This window comes from Molossus molossus, unplaced genomic scaffold (genome assembly GCF_014108415.1).
Source record: "Molossus molossus isolate mMolMol1 unplaced genomic scaffold, mMolMol1.p scaffold_m16_p_17, whole genome shotgun sequence".
Lineage (NCBI taxonomy): Eukaryota > Metazoa > Chordata > Mammalia > Chiroptera > Molossidae > Molossus > Molossus molossus.
Window position 1 is genome coordinate 42,231,820 of NW_023425352.1, and position 19,247 is coordinate 42,251,066.

Consider the following 19,247-nt stretch of genomic DNA (forward strand, 5'->3'; position numbering starts at 1 on the left):
TTCATTTACCCATGCTATTAAGTCTAATTGTGACTTCTATTTTTATTGCCCTGTAGTATCCCATTGATGTGTCTATCACAATTTACCCACTCTGTGAACGGTGGGCATTTGGGTCATTTCTGGTTTTTCACTATGATGAACAATGCCACAAAGAACATTCTTCCATGCATGTGTTGTGCGTGAAATACATCCAGGAGTAGAACTGCTGGGTCACAATGAGCATTTCTAATGTCATTAGGTACATCCTGATTACTAATGGGGTTGAGTACTTTTTCATTTGTTTACTGATGACTAGCTATCTGCTTATTATGTGAACAACCCGTTCAAGGCTCTTGCCATTTTTCTTCTGGGTTGTCTGTTTCTCTCACTAATTTGTAGTTTTGTGTCAGTCATATATGTTGCAAACATCTTCTCCCACTCTGGCTTGTCCTTGTGCTCTCTTTCCGTGCTTCCTGTGATGCGTCCTCGGCTCTCTTCTCTAGACGACACTCCCAAATGTGTATCTCTAGCCCTGGCTTCTCTGGGGAAGAGACCTCTGTCCAGCTGCTATCTGTTATCTCCATTTGGATGTCTAAATGTCTTGACTAAACTTCTGACCTTCTCACTCTGAGTCTGCTCTATACTTGCTGTCTCTCCCAGCTTACCTAATTCGTGTAGTCACTGAAGCCAAAACCTCTAAGTCTCCCTTGATCCCGTCTTGCTCACACCCACCTCAAGGCATCAGTAATGTGTTGTTCCTTCTGGCTGCAATACTCTTCCCTCAGAAATCCACATGACTAGCTTATTCTTCTCCAACATGTTACTGAAATTACTTCAATAACTAGCGTTTTAAAATTTCAACGGCCCCATACCTGTCTTAACAGTGTTCTAATTTTCTCTGTAATACTAAATATAGTCTCCTGGTTTTTGAAGCTATCTTTTAAGTTTTCACCTTCAACTGATTGTTGCAGAATACAGAAATACATTTTTATGTGAAAAAACTCAATTCTAATTATTTACCTGTAAGTTCCTTAAGAGTTTCCAATTACCCAGTCATAAATCAATTACACACACACACACATATTTTCTTGCCTTTCTGTACTGACTAGGAATCTACAACAATGGCAGGCATCCTTATCTTGTTCTTGATTTTTAAAGGGAAAGGTGTTAAATTGTTTGACAGTCTTTCTAATATATTTAAGCTCTATTCTTGGTTCATTATAATTTTATCATGAATTACTGTACTACATTTTATCAAGTCCCTTTTCTCCATCTATCAATATGATCATATTTTTTTGATTCTGTGAGTATGGCAAATTACACTTACACATTTTCCAGTTAATGACGTTGCATTCCTTGTAAAAATGCAACCTGGTCACATCTTATCTTTTTAATATATTGTCAGACTTATTTTCCTTACATTTTATTTAAGATTTTAGCTCATGATTGATTATTTCACTTGTCTTTCTTGAACTGTACTTAAGTTGGAGCATTATGGTTATGTTAGTCTTAAGCTGGAAAGCATCTTTTTTTTTTTTTTTAACTTTAGAGTTTACAGAAGATTAAAGTTATTTCATCCTTCAATGTTTGGTACAAGTCTTAGTGAAACCATTTAAGTCTGAAATCCTTTGTCTAGGAAGTCTGTTGATCAATGATCCCATTTCTCTAATAAGTAGAAAACAGGTTTTCTATTTCTTCCTCATTCAGTTGCAGAAAGGTAGTTTTTCTAAGAATTTTGTCCATTTCATCTAAAACTTCAAATGTATTGCCATATGTTATTCAGAAGTTATTCACTTACCCTTTGAGTATAAAATAAGTTGTGGTGTTTCTCATTTCCTAACAAAGATCTCAAGCTTGGCTTTTATTTCTTTGAATGTATCTATTCCTATTCTAAGGAATAGACAGTGCTTAGCCCAAAGAAAGAATTCATTCTAAACCAAGACATTATTGTAAATTAAAATTAAAAGCGTCATCCTTCTTATCTAGTTTATGAATAAAGAAGAGAAAGGAGCCCTGGATGGTTTGGCTCAGTGGTTAGAGTGTCAGCCCTCAAACCAAATGGTCTCGGGTTCGATTCCTGGTCAAGGGCACGTACCTGGGTTGCAGGTTTGATCCCTGACCCCAGTAGGGCTCGTGCAGGAGAGGTAAGCAATCGATGTCTCTCTCTCTCACACTGATGTTTTTCTCTCTCTCCCTCTCTCCCCCTCCTACCTCCGTTCCATTCCTCTATCTAAAAATCAATTAAAAAATATCCTCAGGATAGGATTAACCAAAGAAAAAAATGTTTTTTTAAAAGAAGAGAAAGGAGGCTTAAGACAGCAGCAGGACACAACTGTATTTTAAGGCAATTACTGGGCTGATTGTAGTTTACAGTGTGAAAATAAAAAAGAGCCTACCCAAGAAATGCAAAACATTGCAACATTTATAACTGCAAAGTTTTAAAAGCATTTGAAAAGCATTTCCAGGGACTGACATGGAAGTATCCTTCAATAACCAAGATTCACCTTTTCAACTAGAAATAAAATGCTCACCTCTACTCTCAAGTCAACCTCTCAGGCCCAGCTTCATCTAATTATTTTTACTTTCCTTTTTCTTTTACTGTTAATTTCCCTCTACCTGCATTTTCTCACATTTTGTCAGGAAGTCAGCATAAGCAGCTTCTAAGCCCTTACTCCTGCCCTTACATTTTCGGGAATCAGGGCTGACACAGCAAATCTAACCAGTGTCAACACAAGTACACACACTTTGACAGAAACTCAATGATGCTTTCAGACTAGCGGAGTGCATCAATGTTCTGAACTTTCCAATCAGAACACACATTATGTAGGACTGAAAGACTTTGGCATGTTACTAACAGGAAAATTCTGGCTTATAGTTTGGCCTCTGGTGGTTGCAGCATTTAAAATGCATTAAAAACATCCCGGGAGCCCTTGGCAGATGTATCATGAATGCAATGCATAAGTCCCCTGCTCCATGAACAGAAACAAGGACCAAACAAAGCTGAGAGTCAGATAATTGGGAATGAAAAGCAACATTAAAAAAAAAAAAAAGAACAGCCCTGGCTGGTTTGGCTCAGCGGTTAGAGCGTCGGCCTGCGGTCCAGAGAGACCCGGGTTCGGTTCCCACTAAGGGCACGTACCTTGGTTGCAGTTTGTCCCCGGCCCTGGTTGGTCGTGCAGGTGGCAGCCACTCGATGTGTCCCTTCATGTCGATGTTTCTCTCTCTCTCTCTCTCTCTCTCTTCCTCTCTCTCCCTCCTGCTCTATCTGAACAAAAAATGAAAAATGTCCTTGGGTGAGGATAAAAAAAAAAAGAACAAAACAAACAAAAACACCAGACAACTCTACCCCTGTAGAGTTTTGTAAGCTATTAGGAGACAGCAATCCACCCCCTCCTGTCCCCAGCACTGATAGCCCTGAAAAACTAAAAGCCCAAGAGGGCCATGGGTCTAGCCACCTTCATGAAGAACATACTTCAAGGCCTCTTCTCTCTAACTTCAGGAGAACCAAGTTTTCATCTGAATGGATGCAGTGGCAGTCAGCCCAGATACCCTTGAAATGAACAGTTACACACATGTATCTCTCCCTGACATGATTTTACTGCCTGCACCAACAAAACTCACTCCGTTGACACTTCCATGACCTGGGTAACTTGGAAGGGAAAAAAGGCAGCCGCAGATTCTGGTGTACATGCTGGAGAACGATACTGGAAGTCTCTGCTCACTTTTTTATTGTTTTTAATTATCACCCAAGGATATTTTTCCATTGATTTTTAAATAGAGTAAGAGGGAAGGAGAAAGAAACATCAATGTGAGAGAGAGACATCGATTGGTTGCCTCCCACATGACCCCAACCAGGTACGCGCCCTTGACCAGGAATTAAACCCTTCGGGCCACGGGCCAATGCTCTAACGGCCAGGGCTCTGCTCACTTCCTTTACCTGCAGACTCATGCCTGCTACCCAGCACAGCCTTTCTGCGCTTAGGAAGCATCCACTCCAGGAGACCGAATCTGTTCAGATGGTGCTGAAAGGAGAAACTATTCCAGAATTTAGGTGGGGGAGAGGGAGAAGGCAAATGAAGTTTGGTAAGCCTTTGTCAAATAGGCAGATTTGAGGACTTGCTAAAATTCTGCCTCCCAGGTTTTATTCCCATACTAACAGAGATGAAAGAATACTGTGTTGCATGGTATGGTTCTGAACTGCTCAGCTATTCATCATTTGGTAGAGGCAGCTTCAGCGTGGCTTCTGCCCACAACTTCCTTCCTTTCCTCTGCATATCTTCTTTCCATAGCTGCTAGGAAACTTTAACTACTTTAATCCCAGGAGGCATTCTAACCTCAGGGACCAAGCTAATAATAATAATAAAAATAAGCCATGCCATTTAACAAGAGATCCAGAAAAGTTTTATTCTTAAGTACTTTCAATAATCACTAAGAATGTGCCCCCCTCCCCCATAAGGATATGAGCACCAAAATTTCTATTCCAGCTATAGCGACATTATTTTCTGAGGACCTGGTCCAATTTCAAACGTGAATCAAATTTACAATACTACAAACCTATTTATTATTTTAAGGTCTGAAATTTGCGAGTTGGATTAGATTGAAAAGAATCAGAGATATATGTAATACTCAGTACTCTTCTTATCTCAATCCTGTTCCAAGCTTTCAAAAAAAGAAAAAAGTATTCATTAACTTTTGGCAGTGGTGTGGTTGAGAAGAGTGTAGCAACAACTGAACAGGGTTTCCCAAAGAGCAGGAAGTGAACTTGATGTATAAGGCTTACATACAAGCAAGTGGGAAAAATCCACAACTGCTAAAACCATAATTAATCTCAGCAATGACAGGTCTTGCAGCTGGCAATGGTGACTGGTGGTTAACAGTCAGCCAGGGGAATTGGGAATTAAAAACAAAAAAGTTTTAAGCCAGTGGAATGAATCATAACAAGAATGACAAGACAGTTAAGCTAATCACTAGAGCATTCTGTGTGCACTTGTTATTAATGATCTGGGCAGTCTGGAATCTTCTATCACCTGCAAATGAGCCTGACTGCAGGGAGCTTTGGTGTATTGCTGTCCACGACAAACAGAGGCAACTACAATAGCAGGACTCTGAGCTCTCCAAGTTAGTGACTCAGAAGATTTCAAACAGTAAGGATAAAGCAAGCATCTGAAATTTTAATTTCCTCTTTAGAAAAATAAGATACAGGAGTCCTCCTTTATCTGCAGTTCCACTTCCCACTGTTTCAGTCATTCAGTCAACTGTGGTCCAAAAATATTAAGTGGAAAATTCCAGAAATAAACGATTTATAAGTTTAAAGCTGCATACTGTTCTAGTAGTGTGATGAAATCTTGCACCATCCCACTCCATCCTGTCTGGGACATGAATCATCCCTCTGTCCAGCATATCCATGCTGTATAGGCCACCCACCCACTTGTCACTTAGTACCAACTTGGCTATCAAATCAACTAGTGCTTGTGCTCAAACCACCCTTATTTTACTTATTGATGGCCACAAAGCACATGAGTAGTGATGCTGGCAATTCAGATATGCCAAAGAGAAGTGTAAAGTCCTTTCTTTAAGTGCAAAGGTAAGTCTATATAGGAAAATGCATAGTATATAGAGCATCATGTAGTATATATACATACATAGAGTACTAGCTGCAGTTTTAGGTCTTGGAACATATTCCCCTTGGATAAGGGAGAATTACTGTAAATCATAATTACAAAATTAGAAGGAAAAGGGCACAAGAAAAGTAGCCAAACTTGTAAGTTCAGCATCCAAACTGAATTACAGCCAACATTTAAAGAATAGCTTTCAGACTTTTAATTTCTTTTTTTTTTTTCCTCACCCGAGGACATTTTTCCATTTTTTGTTCAGATGGAGCGGGAGGGAGAGAGAGGAACAGAGAGAGAGAAACATCGATGTGAAGGGACACATCGAGTGGCTGCCACCCGCACGACCAATCAGGGCCGGGGACAAACTGCAACCGAGGTACGTGCCCTTAGCGGGAACCGAACCCGGGTCTCTCGGGACCGCAGGCCAACGCTCTAACCGCTGAGCCAAACCGGCCAGGGCTAGCTTTCAGACTTTTAAAAATATAGATATATTTGACATTTAACACTGTGTAAATTTAAGGTGTACAACACTGATTTGATACATTTATATAATGTAATATGATGGCCATTGTAGGGATAGTTAGCACTTCTATCACATCACATAATTATTATATTTTTGTGGTGGAAATAATTAAGAGCTAATCTCTTTGCAAGTTTGATGATTATAATACAACACTGTTGTCTACACTCGCTATATTTTACATTAGACATTTTTATTTAACATGCATGTTATATATCAAATTCTGAGGAAGAGTTTGCTCATACAGCACTTCTTATAAATTTTAATTACAAAATTATGATTAAACTACAACCTCTCTTCAAGGCATTCCAGGGCAGAATTAAGTTCTGATGCAGGCTTGTGTTGAAATTTACCAAAAACACATGAAAGTTCTTTATAGGACAATTTCTCACTAGGCAGATGATCAATCCTAGTCTGGCCTCAGAAGGATACAGATTTTTCAGACAAGAGTTTTCAAAAAAAAGAAGATATAATTTTGTGTCTATCTATTAGACACAAAAGCAAGGGTCAGAAAAGCTGCATGTTCTTCTCTTCTGTGTTTATTTCACTGAGCATTGAACTATTTGGAGGCATTTAAGCTCTCTCCCAAACTTGATCTTCTAAAAGGGCAAAGAGATTGCCTCTCATCGACTCTTGAAGAAACTGGATTTGGTTTTAAAGGTGTTAGATACCAGCTCAGCCAGCAAATGGGAAGGTAGGTGTCTCCACCATAGCAATAATCTCATTTGTTCTCAGGCCCAAAAGAATGCCTTTGAAATGTACATAAAAGCAATGTCTGATCACTACGAACAGCCAGAGCACAATGACAAAACCAAAACTGTTCTGTAAATAGCCGCTCAGTGGCCTTTGGGTGAAAATGCTAAACACTTTCCTGGCCAACAGTCAATGCCCTCCTTGTCTAGCAGTGACACCTGCAGTAGGCCTCTTAGCAGGTTCTTCAAAACAAAGTCCTATCCAGAAGCAAACATACTAGAGGGCCATATTAAAGTAATTACACAGTTGGAAAAGGCTATTGGTACCAATTACTCTAAAAATCTTCCAGATGGAGATCAGTTCTTCCACACTGGGTGGCAGAAGCCGTGAGCTGCCGCAAAGGACTGGCTGAAACCAGGAGATACATACTGAAGAGCCTGGGGGAGGGATAACACAGGCCAGCAGCCTCTTCCCTGCAGCTGGCTATCCAAGACCTCTCCAGCCGGCCCACAGAAAGGCCTCTTGGGTATCCACCACAAAATGGCAGGTAGTGATACCTGACGGCTGCAGTGAGATCACCGGTCATGCCACAGGACAGACACAGCTCTAGAACTTGCCAGAGACCTCAGCCCCTAACTCCCCGCCATTCGTCTCCTTTCAAGAAAAGTCTCAGAACAAGGAGTGGGGAATGACGATTATTAACGGGTAGAGGGTTTGTCTGGAAAAGTTCTGGGGATGGGTCGTGTGATGATTGCACAAAGGCGCTGTATTATGCCTTCAAAAATGACTGAAATGGCAAATTTATGTTATGTGTATTTTACTATGTATGTACCTCCTAAGAGCTAAGCTAGGATTCATGAGAGATTATCTCAAGAGACATGCTGACCATTCATCTATCCAGATACTACAAAGTTAGATCACTAACAAGCTACAGAGCCACCTAGAACTCCCTAAACAATAAAATCGCACCTTCATATTATACCCTTTGTTTTGACTGAGGGCAAATAAGACTTGGCCACATGAAGACTAGTGCTACTACTCATTATATGTTACTTCTGGCAAAAAAGAGTTTATTGCGTTGTTCAATGTATATGTTATTAGTTTCTTTAGAAAGATACAAGGCCCCTCAAAAAAATGTTAAGTTTTTAATATATAAATTTTTTTCTTCTAACCAACTAAAACTTTTTTTTAGATATATGAATTATTATTTTTTATCCTCACCCTAGGACATTCTTCCATTTTTTGTTCAGATAGAGTGGGAGGGAGAGAGAGAAACATCGATGTGAAAGGGACACATCGAGTGGCTGCCACCCGCACAACCAACCAGGGCCGGGGACAAACTGCAACCGAGGTACGTGCCCTTAGCAGACACCAAACCCGGGTCTCTTTGGACCACAGGCTGATGCTCTAGTCGCTGAGCCAAACCGGCCAGGGCAAGATATATGAATTATTTTTTTAAAAATTACTATATTTCTCCAGGTTACAGCTTTATAGGATGCTCAGAGCTTAAATTTTAAGTTCTAACTTTCTTATGCCAAGTGTATTACTATGAGACTAAGTTCCCCTTCTGTGGCACATGGCTCGTTTTCACTCCTACTTAGTATTTTATTTCAATGCCCCCGAAAGTGGGTAGGTCGTGATAAGTAAATTGAGGCAGATTATAGACTAATCAACATTACAGAAGCACTCACAATGTAGATGAGGTCTTGACAGAAAAAGGAGGGTGACCTGGCCAGGTTTTGCGGCTTTGCAATGTACTTTGGTCAAAGACTCCAAATACGAACAACCATGCAAGTTGAAAACAAAAAATGCTTCTTATAGTGTTAAAAATTAGGACACCTGATCACACACCAAACTCAGAACAAACCATAATTGCATCCCTTTAGTTCTGGAAGCAACATGGGGAATAAGTCGTCTAGGACTGCCAAAGTGAGTGAGAGACAATCAAAGGCCACACTAACCTCCTCCCTCGTTTTTTCTCAAAATCAAAACGCGCATGAATCCACAAAACGTGTCCATGTGGAAATCCTGCCATAAATCTCTGCTAGACATGAATGCCTGAGTACCTCTAATCTTCACAGTTCAACAGCTGCCATATAAATCAAGTTTTCTGCAAGACTGTAATGGTATCTTTATTCAGTAATCAGGTAGAAAAACGAGAATAAAACAATGACTGAGTAAAAGCTACCCGGACCATTATATGGTCTTAACACTGAAGTTTCTATACTGAAGCTTCCAGTCTTCTCTATAGAATAATTTCTATTGAATGGTAAGAAAAGAATTTAGGAAGTTTTTTAAAAGCCTGGAATATCCTTTTATTAACATCTCACTAAAATATGTATGTCAACCAAATGAATGAATTAAACTGTTAGTGATATCCGCGAACAGAAAACACAGGGGCATGTTTCCGCCCTCCAGTGCCTTCTACAGAATGGCAGCAAGGTCCTCCTGGCAATATTGTATCTCTGCTCACTATTTTGGACAAGCTGTGGTAAATAATAAAAACTCAATATCCTACTTATTCTTAAGTTCATACTAAGTAGCCCACAACATGTTTGTCCTAAACAAATTTTACTTTTGTACTTTACTAGTAAGCTTTTTTTTGGTGGGGGGGGGGGGATTAAAAAAAAAAGAGAGGGGGAGAGAGTCTTTGAACTAAAAAAATAAATTTTAAAATCTAACCTTGTATGTTTTGTGTGGTGTCTTTTACATACTATTAGTGATTAATGTGAAGTTTTAATAGGAGTCTGATATTTGTTCGGAACCTATTACCTGTTTGAACACAACTGATTGTGCGTAATTTTAACCACAGACTGTGAATACCTTTTATTTATTCCCCCAAATGGACATCTTACTTTATATCTTCATATTTTAGTACAAAAGACCCACTTTTGACTGCCAAAAATGTTTATGCATTCATTACAGATTCAATATAAAGGGGGAAAGAAATCTCACATTTGGTATTAATCCCCGCATTTCCAAAATACTGCATACAGCATTTGCTCCCATGCTCCTCAGCAGTTTCTTGAAATGCTGGTATAAGTACCTTCCCTTCCCTGAGCAGGTGAGCTACGGAACCACAGTCTTGGGTATCACACTGCCGCCATCTTTACCTGGTATTTTTAATCTCCAAAGATTGTTAGCTACAACCTCATCAGCAAATGTTTTCGGCAAACTGCTCTATCAAAGTCATTTTTCCTAGAGAGGAAAGCAGGCAGTGAAGATGAGAGGGGAGAAAAGGTAATTTACCTGCATCAGTTTTCTGGAGAGCTCATTGGTGAGAAACTCTTCTTCCTTCTCATAATTTACAGCAAGGGTTTCCTTCTCCTTCTGCAAAGCCTGAATTTTCTTGAATAACGTATTACTGATGAATTCTTCTTCCTGCTCAGCTCTGGCTTGCTGTTTAAAAAAAAAAAAAAAATTAAAAGTGAACAACAACAAAAAAAACACATGTTAAGGAAACAGGAAATTTACTAATTGGAATATAGTGCTTATTTCCAGAGACAACACCCATTTTAATTAGATCTCTATTTTTAACTGTGAACCAACACACCCCAAAAAGCACAAAACAGAGGAACTCAGTAGCAGCCCTATTATTACCCCAAAAGGCTTCCCTGTACTACCTATGGTCCCTCTTCTTAAAGTGATAGTTCAGAGAAATGAACAAAAATTGCTTTTCAGTTTTTAGAAGCAATCTCAGGTCAATCACCAGAATACATAAAGTTCCTTGTCATGTGGCAGATAAGTCCAGTTCTGGGGTATATGTATTAATTCGTAACTCTATGCAAGTCACTACATCTCAAAAGTTTATAAGGTAGGTCCTCACATAATGTTGTTTGGGTCAACATCGTTTCATCATAATGTTGAGATCCGCAGGAACTTAACTCTTGTTTATATCAATTAACCTGTTTGGGAGCAGTCCCAAGAACTTTTCCACAATGTTAAGTGAGGACTTATTATAATTATAATATCTAGGCAACATTTTTTTTTTTATTGGAGCAGGGAATTTCAACTCCCTTTAAAACGTAAAATTATGTCACCTCTTTAGGATGTTACTGAAAAGGCTCGGGTATGTCATTTAAAAAGCACTACAGATATACATGAATTCATTTACATGTTCATTGAGTCGTTACTGTAAGGAAATAAACTAAACGGCTGAAAAGCAGTTACTGCAAAGTATTGGGAATCCAGGGGGTGAAGAGTAAGAATTGATAGAAGGAATTTTGCTTTATTTCCCTACTGGGAATTTTTTGGACATGATGGCAAGAAAGGTCAGGCATTACTGAATTTTAAAAACAGATTAAAAGGGGGTCAGGCATAATTCAATGGAGTTGAAAATATTCTTCTGTAGACCGCCAACACCCCCCCCCCCATATGTGTTTGGACAGAATAAACAAAAAGACCAACCACCCTTGAAAGGAATAGTTTTCAGAAAGTACTTGTTTCAGATGGACTCAACTGTATTCAAAGTGAAAGGGGCAGAGAGAACAATGGAGAACTGATCACAGTGGGGTGCTAGCCATAGTTAGAAGAAATGTTGAACATCCTTGCTCTGTCCATTGTGATTGCTTTGTTCTGATTAAAGAAAGCCTAGTCTGACCTGGCTGGGAGCTGCACACCTGGGAGTTTACCTCGGGGCTGCTGTCCATTCTCCTTACCGGAGAAGCGCCCTCCCCCACCCAATCATGGAAAGACTAACAACTTTGGAGTCTCGGAGGAAGCACACTGGAGACAGCCCATTCCCCAGCTCCCATTACTTCCCCTTGCCTGTAAATGGTAACTGTTGTATCCACCGTTAATCCGTTTGCCTACTTTGCCAACCATTTTACCACTGATATTCCCTTCTGCCTACTTCCCCATGTAATAATACCCAACGTAAGTAACCAGCTAAGGGGAGTGCAGAGCAGATTTTTGCAGGATGACCTGGCTGCTCTCCCATACAGCCGTCAGTATGGAATAAATGCTCATATACGATTCCACCTTGTCTCTGCTTAATTGGCTCAAGTAGCGACAGGCAGCCTGGACCCATTTGTTGTCCGGTTTCAAAAGCACTTTTAAACTGCAACATTTTCATGCATTAAACCCCAATAATATATTTCTGTTTCTTCTGCCAAGTCAAGGGAGGGAAAGCCACATCAATTCCAAACCTGGGCCAGCACCTGTCACTTATAACAACAGGAGAGCCAGAGGCGGGACACAAAAGGGCACCTGCATTAAGCAATTACCACCTTTTACTGTAAAAGGTCCAACAACCACTCCCTACTCTGGTGGTTTTTAGATTTATGTGCGTATTCACTAGCTTTCCCAACACCCACACCTTAATAGGCATGGTTTCTGGGAGTCCATCCTTCCTGCTCCCCATCCCAGTGGCCCAGAGGAAGTGTGCCAGTCCCTGCAGCTGCTTGCCAAGCAAATCTACAAAGGAGAGCGACATGCAGTACTGACACTGAAAAACACAGCTACTTAAAAAGTGGAAACTTTGGGAGAAGCTCCAGCACTCCGTTTCTTTAAGAAACCATTTAGGACAGTCCAGGGGAGTTGAGCAATTAGGAACACATCACAGCTAACAAATTTTTATTACCAGCCAAGAGCATCCACTGAGCGTCCCCAGTGGTTCCCTTACACACTTCCTATTTCGTCAGCACTTCTCAAAGTCTATTCTTTCCACTACAGTCAAGGAAAACTGCTGAGGATTGGCACTTCCCCTTCCCCCCTTTAAATTAATCCCCATTCATCTTCAGAACTCCCATACTTCAAGATCTCATACGAGGGCAATGGGCAGAAATCCAAAGGATTATATTCAAAGTGTATTTGACATATATATACCAAGCCCACAATCTGTGCAAGCTACCTGTTTTTCCGGTTTTGACTGACAAAGTCCTATATGATTGGAATTCTGATTATTTTCAAGTTACAGAACAAAAAGGTAGAGAGGAACGTTCATGCTTTTGTTGGCGATTCCGTACTTAGAATTCAAAAGGGGGTTTGCCACAAACTGATTTCATTATCAAGTCAGACTCAACTTCTTGCAATATTCCAGGCATTCAATATTTTAGGTAAATGTAATCACAAGCGGTAAGAGAACCAAACTCAGAGTCTCAGCTGACCACCTTCCCTCTGCTCTGGGGCTGGAAGTGAGAAGTAAGGCCCGGCCCCAAGAGTCTGTTCTTGTAGCTCCCACTTCCCATTTCATCTAACCATGAAGTTACAGGAACAACAGATTTCAGGGTAATATAAAGCAGAACATTTGATAGACATAGAGTAGTGGTGGCCAGGTGGGGGCAGGGGAGAAGGGGAATAACTGCTAATAATACGGTTTCTTCTTAGGGTGATGAACATTTCTGGAATTAGACAGCGCCAAGTTTATACAACCTTGTGAATATACTAAAATCCCCTGAATTGTACACATTAAAGGGGTAAATTTTATGATATATGAATTATATCTCAATTAAGAAACAGAACTCTGATATTAACAGGGTCAGTATTTCACAGAACACCTGATTACCTTTGCGATTCTTCCCAGTGTTAAAAAGAAACAAAAGAGCCCTGGCTGGTTTGGCTCAGTGGTTAGAGCGTCAGCCCATGGACCAAAGAGTCACAAGTTCGATTCTGGTCAAGGGCATGTACCTCTGTTGCTGTTGGTCCCCAGCCCCAAGGCCAATCGATGGGTCTCTCTCACATCAATGTTTCTCTCTCTCTCTCTACCTCCCACCCTCCCTCCCTACCTGAAGATAAGTGAAAAAGTCAATCTCTCTCTCTCTTCTCGGGTGAGGATTTAAAAAAAGAAAGAAACAAAAGGCCCAAAATGAGTCCCTTGTGAGAAGCCCCACCAAGACTTAAGTCCTAATCTAACTGAGTGCCTCTCCCAGGAATGGAATTTTAAAACAATCAATCTGGACTTTCCTGGTCTGGGCTAGTGAGGTCATCTGCCTGATAAAACCGTCTGCTTTCAGGAAGGTGACCTTGCCTGAAACAATCCACTCCTTTAACTTCCTTGTCCCACCCTCTCTCTGCCTATAAAAATCCTCCATTTTGTGCAACTCCTCTGAGCACCTTTCTCTTTACTAGATGGATATTGCCGCATTCATGAATCGTTTGATAAACCAATTAGATCTTTAAGTTGACGGGAACTTTAGTTCTCTAACACCAGGGAAAGTGGCAACATTTTCAAAGGTGGGGGCAGGGAGATGAAGAGGGCTAGATCTGCTCCCAAAGTACCTTCAAAGTAAGTGACAGGTCACCAGTCACGAGAGACTGAGGCCTTGACAAACAAAATTGTTCACCGCTTTCAAATGGCCACTTATTTCCAGGCCAAGCTCATTAATAAAAAATGCCACTCTCAGGACCCATGAACAACGCGAAGAAGCTGGTAAACCAATCTAACTTAACAAGGGGGTTAACAGAGCCTAACAGATTTTATTAAAGGCCTCCTTTGGCTACGTTTTTGCCACTTCCTAGTTCTCACTGGGGCTGTTATTCTGCCTCCCGCCGCCATCTGAAGGCCCAGAGCAAAACCATCCGGGGGAGGGCAGGATTCCAGGTCCCTGGGACGTAAGGCCCTAGTTCATCCTCTTTCCAATTGGTCACAGATCATTTTAGGAATTAACACACAAATGATGACAAAAGACGAGATGCTGTATCTAATGATAGCCTCAGAGGAAATTGTTTTTAAAAGAACAGATAAAATGTACTGACAACCATGAGTAAAAGTTAATTATCAGAGTATGAGCCATGCAATACAGAAAAATAGTAAGTACCCACTTTGATCTTGACCTCAGTCCTGGCTTTTTCTTCCTCTAACTCCAAAGCAGGTCTTTTTATTTAAGCCATAAAATAAATTACCTTTCCAATTTATTCCCCCCAAGAATCCAAGAACTAAAAGCAAAGAAGCAAACCCCAGGCACCATTTATGACAGGTGCCCCACACAGGCTATCCTATCTGAAGTCTCAGTTTTATCAATATATTTTCCTTTTTAATCTGAAATGCTTAAAAACCTCAGCATACCTAAACACATCCAAATTCAAAGATAAAGTTGTATCGCAAAACTAAATAAATAAAATTGTATTTCAAGGTTTACCTGGAACTCCATAAACTCTCGAAAGAAAATGTAAACACTGAGAAAACTGTTTGTAGGAGGAAAACCTTTTCTTCGTGTTTTGCATATGTTTGTAGACTGAAGGCTGGAAAACTCTGGGGGAAATTTTAAAAAACTGTGACTCAGTGTTCTTGCTCAGTGTGTTTCTAGTTCTCATGTTTAGAAATAGAGTGTGTCTGTGTGATCGTATTCACTCCTCACTGTCTGCTATTTTGCCCCTTGCCTATCGGCAATCACTTGATGTCTGCTAATGCTGGGACTAGGGTATAAAACATCTCTCCATCATTCTTTCCCCATCCTACCGGAAATCCAATGTAAAAAAGGGGGGTAGGGGACAAAAAAGAAATGGTGGCCAGGGTAGTGGGGGTGGCGGGGGCGCGCAGGATATATTTACCAAGATTTATCAAGTCCCCTGGAAAAACTAAACACCAAAAGAATTATTAGAGAAAGTTATCTTCTCCTGACAGCACTTATTTAGGCAACCTATACTGCAAATGAGAATTTTTTCTGCAGATAAGGAAAACACAGTTCGTTCTGACCCACTGCTATTAGGACCAAGGCGCAGATTGGATAGGAAATTCCAATGTGATGGTTTAGTGTTTCTGTTCTTTATCAGTGGCATTTGGAAATCAAGGGTTGGTACAGAAAGGAGAATTCAATAACTCTCAATAGCACTCACTGCTGAGGAGGAAAATCCAAAGGCCAAAACCAAAATTATGTAGGATGATGCAATGCATGAGCTGCCAAGAATTTAAAAAAAAAAAAGCAGCTTTTCAAACTAAGAATTAGAAGCAAAATCAATTCCATAGCAGCCACAGGTAAAGAACATAATCTAGAAAGTTCAAGTGACTACCAAGACAACACAGTTGCATTTGTTTTTAAAAGTTCCTTTTTAAGTTGATTGCTGGCTCGTTTTAATACAAAAAAAAAAAATCATAAAACTAAGATACCTTGAAGCTGTAATGACATGTAAGAATTCAGGCAGGTGTAAATTATTTAAATTTAGGAATATATTTAAATGTACTATTCTAATTATTTAAATTTACTAAGTTATTTAAATTGACAGTCGCTCGCAGTCCACTTTTAAGGATTTTAACATCTCAGTATGAAATAGCATCTAACACCAAATTAGTACAAAAGCAGGAACCACCTCACACAAATCATGTGACGGAATGAACTCCTTGTTCTTTCTCCACTGTCATTTACCAGGTGCACCACTGCACTACTGAGGATTCTGGGAGATGCTCAAAGGTCAGCACCACAAACCGCTGACCTGCACTGTCTAACATTTAAGTGTCAGTATTGCAGGGGTGGGTGGCAGGTAATGCTTTCCATGACATGCCTGAGGATTACAATTCTCTATTCAGTCTGTGGAAGCACTTGGTTATTGTGTGATTCCTCCGCATATTGCACACTATCTTATAGTAAAAGCAATTAAAAGTCAACAAATGAATATATTATTTATTATGTTCAGTAATGCCAGCAAATCACTAAGTACACAGGGATCATAGCAGAATCCTGATTAGGCCTCACAACTGTGCTGTTCTGCCCCAGATTCTATGGCTAGGCCATTGTTACAGGACTGCAGGACAGGAGAGAAGGGTGACTTTCAGGACAAGGACTCGGAGAATCCTGATGTTAAAAAGACTGAAACAACTACCAAGTTTGACAGAGCTGCCGGGCCTCTCAAGCCAGTGTTAGTGAAAGACCAGTCCTCACCACCCATCGACCGTGGACCGACACCTACACCTCTGTGCATGTCCTATTACACATGACTAGAACACAGCTCTGGACCACAGCTCACCATTTGAATTCAACATCACCCAAAATGGTCCACAGCCCAATTCAAGATGAGTCCAGAGGTCACTTGCTTGGTTGGATATAGAGCAATGAGAAATTGCTAGAGAAGTTGCTAAAGGTTTACACTGGATTATGAACTTATCTCCTTGTGAGCGTGACAAAGGGAGTACTGGTTCATAGGCCACACTTTGAACAGCACTGGGTTGGAGGCAGTTCATATACACCACCAGACTTGGAGTCAGAATGCCTGGTTTACCAGATGACTGTACTTACCTCCAGCTGTGTGATGCCAGGGGATCCATGGGACCTCTCTGAGCCATCGCACTCTCCTCTATAAAGTGAAAAATAATGGCACCTCCCTCTGGGTGGTTGTGATGATAAATTCAAATAATTCACATAAAGAGCCAATACCACTTCCATGAGTAAGCACTCAAAAGATACAGCAAGGCTTGGAGAGGGGGCATGTATGGAAGGATTAATGAGAAAACGGTACAGGCTTCTGCAGTCTCCCTTCACGTAACTGAAGGGGGAAATGGACAGAATTATGGTACAACCAATGGAAAAAAATATAGTGGAACCACTAAAAAGAATATGGTTTGTATGTACTGTCATGAAAAGATGTCCAGCAACAAATGGTTAAGTGAAATACCAAAGCTGAATGTGCGTTTGAGTGTGTGTATGGAGGGAAGGAGAGAGGGAGGGAGAGGAAGAAAAGATTCCATGTTGAGCTCCCAAATAAAAACCATGCATCAAGGATACAAAACCACTATGATTAAGTTTGCAGAAACCATCTATTTAGGACTGCACTCATATAATAAAACAACCTTACCCGCACAATCTGCAAAGGCTTCAGCTATTCCAAGTTTCACAAACTACAAAATAATTTTATCTACAACAATACAAATAAATAAAATATGACAAATCAGAAGCAAGAGACCAAAATAGATCAGGCAGGTTTGAAAAATAAAACAGAACTTCTTGAAATAAATGTCTACATTCATCTTGCATTTTGTATTTCAGCGGCAAACTCCACACAGCTGAATAACAAAGTATGGACTGAACGAAAGACCTGAGAACTAATCCAAAATGTAGACAAAGACACAAGACGGAAAGTGTGAAAGACATCAATAGCTACAGGAAGGGAAATGAGAAGATTTAACACACACTGAACTAAAGACTAAGAAGAAAAAGAGAGGGAGAATATTTGAAGAGATGATGGCTAAGAAGATCCAACCTTCACCTGTACAAACATACACAATCTGAGAATATTCCAGAACCCATGAAAGACACCAATCTATAGATACAGGAAGCTCAAAGTCACAGTTTAATCAAACTTCACATTAAGACAAAATCTTAAAAACACCCTAAAAGAAAACACAGATGATTCACAAAGAAACAAACAGAATGACAATCACTTCTCAACATCAACAGGGAAAGGAGGTACTAAAATATTCTCAAAATACCAAGAAAAAACAACTGGCAAACTATACTAGGATATAAAAGAAAAAACGATCTTGGAAGAAAGAAGCAAAACTCATAGATCCAACATAGACCAAAATGAAGAGAGTGTTTCCCCAACAGACCTACACCAAGAGGCTTCTGCGGGATGGGCTTATCCCAGAAGAAACGTCTGCAATGCACAAAGGAATGATAAGCAAATAAAACGATAAAAATGTAGGAAAATCTAACAAAGATAAAATCTATTTAATAGAACAGAAATACTGAACATATAGTATAAGTCAAAAAGAATGATGATAATTAAAATAGTTTAAGGTCCTTATATTTTCTTTTACAAAGATCTAGCATATTATTTTTAAGTATGCATGGTACTATCTCAAGAATAACTACTAAAAGAATACAACATGAAGAACTTCTAAACCAGTAGAAGAAAAATTTAACCTTAAATGGTACAAAAAAAAGAAAAAGAAAAAAGATGGCAGAAACAGAAACATATACTGGTGATCACGATAAGCACAAGTAGACAAACCTAGCCAGATTGAGATGGGGGGTGGGGTGAGGGGACACAAATAACACCTGAAACATATAGGTATAAGGACTGAAAGTAAAAAAAAAAAAAGAAAAAAGATACACCACACAAGCAATAGCCTCCCTGACCCCACCAAAAGGGGGTAGCTATATTAGTATCCATTTTAAACAGACTTTAAGACAAAACACATTTTTAGGAAGTTTTAGCCAGCATGGAAAGGAAACAAGAGTACAAAGCCTGACAAGGAAGAAACTAACTATCATTACTGGAAGCATTATGTGAAAACTGTAAAACTACACCAAAAATTCAAACAACTGGGAAAACAAGACAAAGACCATGGAATTTTTTACGTACCGGCCACTAAACTTTAAGGTGTCTAAGAATAAGTTAATCCAAAGACATCAAAGATTTATAAGAAGAAAGTAAGTCTTGACTGATATACAATTAATAAACAAAAATATATGACAGATATAAAAATGTTAGTTCTTCCCCAGAAGGTCCATAAATTCAATGCAGTTTAATCAAAATATCAACAGTGTTTTGACAAACTTAGGCTGATC

The 19,247-nt window shown here is 39.8% G+C and overlaps 1 protein-coding gene across 1 annotated transcript in view; it reads right to left on the reverse strand.

Annotated features, from left to right (window-relative positions):
• The window catches only part of CCDC6 (coiled-coil domain containing 6), a 106,613-nt gene that overhangs the window by 45,776 nt on the left and 41,590 nt on the right, over positions 1-19,247 (reverse strand). The window contains exon 2 of the mRNA XM_036265033.1: positions 10,054-10,203. Within this exon, the coding sequence (XP_036120926.1) occupies positions 10,054-10,203 (150 nt within the window). The remainder of the gene's footprint in view (positions 1-10,053; positions 10,204-19,247) is intronic.